Source organism: Antrostomus carolinensis, unplaced genomic scaffold (assembly GCF_000700745.2).
Source record: "Antrostomus carolinensis isolate BGI_N321 unplaced genomic scaffold, ASM70074v2 scaffold23292, whole genome shotgun sequence".
Classification (NCBI taxonomy): domain Eukaryota; kingdom Metazoa; phylum Chordata; class Aves; order Caprimulgiformes; family Caprimulgidae; genus Antrostomus; species Antrostomus carolinensis.
The window spans coordinates 4,991-12,361 of NW_010299346.1; the positions used below are offsets into that span (position 1 = coordinate 4,991).

At 44.0% G+C, this 7,371-nt stretch overlaps 1 protein-coding gene across 2 annotated transcripts in view; it reads right to left on the bottom strand.

Moving 5' to 3' along the window:
- Positions 1-7,371, bottom strand: part of MDH2 (malate dehydrogenase 2) — an 8,579-nt gene that overhangs the window by 350 nt on the left and 858 nt on the right. Inside the window, exons 1-7 of one of the 2 annotated variants that reach the window (XM_029083689.1) lie at positions 6,161-6,332; positions 5,313-5,396; positions 4,228-4,337; positions 3,575-3,700; positions 2,834-2,911; positions 1,568-1,667; positions 971-1,122 (exon numbers count right to left, since the gene is read on the bottom strand). In XM_029083689.1, coding sequence (XP_028939522.1) covers positions 971-1,122; positions 1,568-1,667; positions 2,834-2,911; positions 3,575-3,700; positions 4,228-4,335 — 564 coding nt within the window. In that variant the 5' untranslated portion in view covers positions 4,336-4,337; positions 5,313-5,396; positions 6,161-6,332. Of the gene's footprint in view, positions 1-970; positions 1,123-1,567; positions 1,668-2,833; positions 2,912-3,574; positions 3,701-4,227; positions 4,338-5,312; positions 5,397-6,160; positions 6,333-7,371 lie in introns of those variants that run through there. The other variant, XM_010162777.1, reaches the window with a different exon arrangement.

The window sequence follows — 7,371 nt, forward strand, 5'->3', positions numbered from 1 at the left end:
CTAGAGAGAAACTTAACAGCTCTGATTTAAGTATTACCCAGCCGAGATGGAGACCAAGCCTGGGACCTCTGTGAGCTCTAGTCTGCCAACCTGCACTTCCTGGCAAGTCTCAGAAGCCTCTTACTATCTGTAGCAACTTCTACAGCCTTCACAAACTTCCCATCCACTGTTCCCAAGAGTGAAACTTGAAGCTAGCTCCTCAGCTCCTTCAAGAGGAGACTGATACCAACTGCTCCTTCATGCCTCTTATCTTCAAATTTACTGCTTGGAAAGAGGATTTCTCTCCTCTGGTGTATGCTCTTCACTCGTCACTGGCTTGCATTCTGAAAGTGATTTAGAATTGTGCTCCTATCTCTGAGATCTCATGCCTACATCCAAACCCCTCCCCCTTAATGCCCCTCTACTTCCATTCCCTCACCAGCTAGCATCTAAGACAGCACACACCATCCTTCGCACCCCGGCAGCCAGGACTGCGCTGCCGCATCCTTGTTTTTCACTCCACCCACAGAGGAAGGGTGACAAAAGGAACACTTCTTTCAGAGTTCAGCAGAGGTTCTGAAAGCAATCTATTAACCCTAATCCATGCTGCAGTTCCCCAGGTGCCTCAGTTTCTGAGGGATTTGTAACAGATCAAGCTGAGGAGACGGGATTGCTGACTCCAGTTAATCATACGAAAGCCCTTTGTAAACAGGCACTGACTTGAGGTAAGTGTGACCTCTTAAGACAAGTCTGAATCTCCTGTTAGTCAGCAACCCGCTGTCTAAGAGCGGATAAAAAGCAGCAGCATCCCTGTCAGACATGAAGAACATGCCTAAGTACCATTCCCAAATATTCAAGAACTCTTGAAGGTATGCCCAGCTGTTACCTACAGTGATATCCAGCAATCAACTACATTGAAACCACTGAGTAAAACCCACAAGATTAAACCAGTAAGCTGCTGTTTATAAGCCCCATCGTTTAAAGTACATACTCCCAGTAGCAGAGGTGTAGAGAAGTAGGGGCTCTCCGTCTCTTTCGACTGAACAAAGGCACATTCAATAACCCCTTCCTTTCCGTTCATCGCATCCACCAGAGAGAACACGAACCGAGCGCCAGCATAGGCCATAGACAAGGTGGCAGATCCTGTGGAAGTTAAATCAGTTTTAGAACAGATCACTTTGAAACCTGCTACTTTCTTTAGCATCAAAGGCTTCCATACTGATGATGTTTACAGAGCTGCAGTGTCACTGACTTCAAGCTCACAGCCAGTTGGATAAAGCAGCAGTTTTTGATCAGCCTCGTGCTATTTAGCTGACCAGATTTACAGGAAGAAACAGCTTAATTTGACAGAAAAGATTATTTTTAAAGCCATACGTGGCACGGGATAAATTAATGTTTAATCTTATCTATATACCAAGCTGCTTCTAGTACCACAGTTCAAGCAGTCACTGACATAGCAGAACAGCTATATTTGTAATCAGCAGTTCATAATCCTGCACCACAGTTGTAAATAAGATTAAACTGAAGAGGACTGCATCCATTCAGCTGGCCAACAGGAATTACTTAGAAGCTGTACTCAAGAACTAACCTGCTCCTGCTTTAGCTTTGACAACTTCAGTGCCAGCTTCTTGAATTCTCCCTGTAAGCTTTTCCAGTTGATCCTGAGGAAAATCCACTTTTGGTGTGCACTAGATTGGAACAAAAAAAGAAGCTGCTGTTAAAATATCCAAACCCCTCCAGATCCAGCAGAAGGCCACTCACACGGTGCTTTCTGTACCATTACAGTTGTTACCAACAGGTCTGTGTGACACTGACCATCTGCAAGAGTTCACCAGGGCTGCTGGTTATTGCACAGACTGGAACAGGAACCCAGCCATGCCTAGCCTGCTCAAGGGCAAACCCCAGCTTGACAGCAAAAACCAGGGCTTGACATCATTCCTTGCTACTGCGTAGTCCTTTGCATTAGACAGATGTCCTCCAAGCATGTAACAGGCCTTAGGAATCTCAAAAAGCTACCTTCTAAATACTTGGGTCACTGTGGCATTATGGAAATTGAGAGCCTCATGAAGGATCCAGTCTGCCAGTAGTATTCAGGAAGTTCTCGAAGCTTCAGATAGAGCTATGCAAGTATGTCAAGCACAGTTGTGTCTGTCCCAACTGACTGTCTAACAAAAGCACCCTCTCAGCATTCAGTTGCTCCAAGTCCCTTGCTCTTACTCCCTAAGAACATCATCCTGTGAGGGATACTTTATTCCCCACTTCAAGCAAAGCTTTTTTCCCCCTTCCTTGCAGATTGCTCCTTGGCCATACCCTAGCCATCTCCTCATAAGGCTGCAGCCTGCTTTAGAACTGCATTTCAGCTGGCTTAGATGAATGAAGGGAGCCTCTCCCTGACTACCACTCGTTCCTGAAGCAGGCCTCCGCACACAGCTTGAGCTATGCCTCCTCATTTCAGTGTCGAGTGTTGAAGTGGTGTTTCAAGTCCACCACATCAAAGTGAATTTCATTTTCCTGCTGAAGGAAGGTATGAATACCATGAAATACCTGTCACAAAAAATAAAACCCAAACCAAACAGTGCCAAGACATCCCAACACACACACTACACCTCAGTTCTTATCCCAAACTCCTTTAGAGGAGAAAAGCTGGAGGTATTTAAACCACTCAGAGGAGATGAGATTTAGCTCGTTGTGTTCCAGTATCCTGTCCCTCATCTCAGAATGAAAGCAGTCACGAGAGCAGGGAAGGCTGTCTCTGCTCTATCTTACCACATGATGTGCCAGCACAAAAGCACTTTACATTGACTCTAATGCATTGATGAGTGTGATGACACACACGGCAGCGCCTACAGCTTACCTGAGAGATCAGAGGGATGATAGTCTTCCCAGCATGGCCACCAATCACCGGTACACTTACTCGAGCTGGATCTAAGCCCTAAGGGAAACATGAGACTTTCCAGCTTCTGAAGCACATGGACAATACAAACATCTGAAAACATCACGTGTCATTTTCTGTCCTGGGTATTTGGACACATCCATAACCCAGCGCTACACAGGGCAGGAGTTCCATGAGGCAGCTCTACTCCAGGGACAGAGCCAGATCTAGAGTTGAACTCTGACAACTTTAGACAGTTGCAGGATACTATTAATGCAAGTTCAGATAAATAGCAGCACAAGTACAAACTCCACCCAAGGCTATTAAGAGCAGTAACCTGTTACACCTCCTGATACTTTGCAGGATATCCTGTAACATGCAGCACAGCTCGTCTGACTTGCAAATACCCACTACAATTCAACCCTCTGCTCCAGTTGCACCAGCAGGGTTGAAAATGCCAACAGAATTAAGGCAAACATGTAGCTCACTCACAGGGGACAGCTATGAAAAGGAAAGGTCAAAGTCTCCTGAACCACATTTTACAAGAAACCCTATCCCCAGACTCCTCTAGAGAATGGAAACAGGGAATGACTGCCTTCACCTCTAGCTCCAGAGAAATCCGAGCTACTCTGGCTCTCTGCAGTGATTTTAAAAGCATTTTTGATAGATCTGATGACCAAAGCATGCTGTATCCCTCCCACAGCATCAGTTACTATGACCTACCTTTAGTTCAGCCACAAAAGTATTTGCTCTGACAATGTCCAGCGTTGTAACGCCAAAGATTCTGTTGGGATTATACACACCATGCTTCTTGAAGACTTCTGCAGTTATTGGGATGGTTGAATTTACCTATAAGCAAGAACAGGCAAGCATTCGTTAAAACCAGTGTAATAACAAAGCCAATGCATGAACTGAACAGACTAGTAAACAACTTGAAGTATATTCCCACATTGAAGTCAACTGTAGCCAATTACTTTAATTCTTAAATTGAAAAGTAATTTACAGTCAGGCTGGAATAAAAATCAACCATTTTAAATAACCATTAAGACAATATATTTGTTAATTCATATAACAACAGCTCCTCCCTTAGTAAGCTAAGGCTTCTATTCCAGTTCATACACCAGCATGTTGTTATAACCACAGTCAGGCAGATGTTGAGTTATTAAGCATTTTTATATCTCAGTTTCCTCTCACTTAAATACAGCCCAAGAAAAATAGGTCAGTAGAACCAGGCTTTTAGTTCTTTTCTGCAAATACACTGCAGACCTTATAGATACTGGTCAAAACTAATAGAAACTCAGATTACTCTAATATTCTCGATCTGGATTATTTTTTCCCCCCCCTCTAGGTTTTCAAAGACTCCAGAAAATGCTTACTGGGTTAGAAATGATACAGATCATGGCTTCTGGACAGTGCTTTGCACAGGCAGATGTCAAAGTAGCAACAATGCTAGCGTTGGTGTTGAACAGGTCATCACGGGTCATACCTAAAACACACCCAGTACAATAGTTTAAGTTATTAACAGGTAAGCAACTCAATTAAAAACCAATATTCTGCTCTGGTTAAAGATATGTCAACTTCAGCTTCTGGTTTCATAGATCAAGAGAAACATCTCCAGTTGCAGTAATAAATTGGCTCCAAAGGTAACTCCTCTCACTAATAAAAGCCCTTTCAGATAAATCAGCCCTTTTCAGGAGCAAGCAGCCCAGCTGTCGATTGTCAGAAGGTATTTCACCTTGGCAGCCTGAAGCACGGTAGGTACAACCACACTGACCCACACCAGCGGTGTTCAGAGCAGCAAAACAGCTCCTAAGATGAATTCTCCTCCCCCTCTGAAGTCACCTCCACTCCTATAGTTTGAACACCAACTGCTCTGTGCAAAATAGGGCTAGTTGTGTAAGTGCCACCTCTCATTCTGTTGCAGCAACTACTTTAACTATGAAAAATGCAGAATTGGGAAAAGCTAGGCATGAAAGTCTAGAATTTTGTTACATTCTCAACACGATACTGAAAAACAGAGCAAAAATGGAACAGGTCCGAGACATCCCAGGGAGGCTTAACAGTGTTATTCAAAGATGCTCAGAGAATTTATCGTACAATTAACACAAAACGAACGTTATTCTGCTGAGAAATGAAACAACCAGTATTTTTACTAGAGCATTAGGCAAGAAACACTAAGGGAGATTCAGGATCACTAGAGTGAAAAGTCTTTGCACCTCACCCCTACACAGGATCTCCAGAAATCAGTTCTGCCCATTTTACAAGGGACAATCTAAGACAGAGGTGCGATGAAGTGCCTGTTACCACAACAAGCTCTAGGTCAGTGTCATTAACAGACCACTTACATCCCAAGCCAACACTCAGAGCACTGCAGGGCACCAGATACAGCTCTAGTTCAGTACCAGTGCTGCAGAGGTCCGCTCCAATGAAGCCCTGGGGCTTTTGATCAAAGAGAATGTACCTGGTTTTCTCGGGACTCCTGCAGGAATAACCACGACATCACAGCCCTTCAGACACTCTGGCAACTGCTCAGGTCCCAGGAAGCCTGGAATATAAAACATTCAGGCATTATGCTTTTGCCAGTTATTAAATATCTGACACTCTGAAGTAAAAAATTATGCCCAGAGGTATCCAAAGCCTTTTTAATTCAGCCTTCAATTCAGACTTACAGTGAAAAACAAAGCAATACAATTATGGATGGACTCTTATTTGATTTTTTTATTCTTGTTTCCAAATTTACACCTGTTTTGAAAACCCAGAGTTCCTCCTCTTATATGTATTTACTCTCCAAAAAGCCTAGGTAGGCACTACAGTCAGTGCCCCCGAAGAACTGCATATAGGCACATCCAAGTTAAAGGTAACCATTTAGTGATCTTCAAAGCAAATTAAGATCAGCAGATTAAGTTTTTTGTTGATTTCATCAGAACCTGCCAGTTGTCCCTTCAGAAAAGAAGCAGGCAGAATTCACACAGACACCCAGGGAGTGTGAAGTCTATTTGTAGACAAACTTTTACATTCAACACTCAGGCTTTTTCCCAAGATTATTTTACTAAACCTTTCCCTGCCAGTTATTATGAATTCCCTTCACAGTGCAACCACAGACCATCCTCATCTCCATACATATTAAACTAATCAGCTAAACCTTAATTAGTCACGCACTGCTTGAGGAAAAGCTACTTAAATCGATACTAGGCTTCAGGATCTTGTGGAGATTCCCCTTCACAAGCACAGCAACAGGCAGCTCCAAGCCTCAGAGATGGCTGAGAGGACCCCTTGAGAACACAGATGGTTGCCAGCAGCTCACAGTACCTTTAACATTCGCTCTCGTCTCGATGTGGCTGAGGTCAGCTGCAACGCCGGGAGTGTGAGCGATATCATAAAGGCTGAGCCTGCTCACCAGCGGGCTGTTCTTCAGGAGAAGGGAGAGAGGCTGGCCAATGCCTCCCGAGGCTCCCAGCACTGCTACCTTGGCATTGTTCTGAGGGAAAGAAAAAAAAGAGGGAAGATAAATACATTGAAAAGATGTTCTGGGAGTTACTGCAGTAGTGACCTCGTGGATTTCACCACACTTTCTTTACTTTTAGTTCTATTTCTCAATTTCTTTATCAAGCACTACTACGCAAACTCGATTGCCTAAGCCCACAGAAAGTGATCATCACCACAGCCTCCCAAAGATCCTCGAGGTTTATCGGGACAGGAAAATGTTCTTTTGCAATCTGAAGCTCAAAAACGGAAGCAAGGCTAGGCAAAGAAACCCAAAGGCTCATCTTTCTTCAGATGGAAATGTCTGCCTGAGACTCATACCTGCTACCCTGTGGCCCTAGCTCTGATTTAGGGCAAAATCCAGTTTGCAGTTTCTCTAGTATCAAAAAAATACACCTCCCCAATTGGCAAATCGATACAATAAACATAACAACCATTGTATATGTGTGAAGAAAATGTGTACACCTGAAACAAATTCAGAGTAGTACCTGCAGCTGCCTCAAGATTAAGCCCTGAGAATATGAGCCACTAGAATTCCGGGGAGATCTTATAGCGACCTTCCAATACCTGAAGGGGCTACAAGAAAGCTGGGGAAGGACTTTTCATAAGGGCAGTTAATGACAAAACTAGGGGAAATGGGTTTAAACTGAAAGAGGGGAGGTTTAGATTAGATATTAGGAAGAAGTTCTTTAGTGTGAGGGTGGTCAGACACTGGAACAGGTTGGCCAGAGAAGCTGTGGCTGCTCCTCCCTGGAAGTGTTCAAGGCCAGGCTGGATGAGGCTTTGAGCAACCTGGTCTAGTGGAAGGTGTCCCTGCTGCTGGCAGGGGGGTTGTAACTGGATGAGCTTTAAGGTCCCTTCCAACCCCAACCATTCTATGATTCTATGATTCTAATTTTCAGCGTTGATCAGCGTGGCTCAGAAGGGGGTAAAATGAACTCTTGCTTTGCTGCCCTGGTGAACCAATTTTAGTCTAACATGCTCTCTGGAAGAAAGTTATTTCTCTCAAAAAATGCCCATGCTCCTCTTTGTAGGGA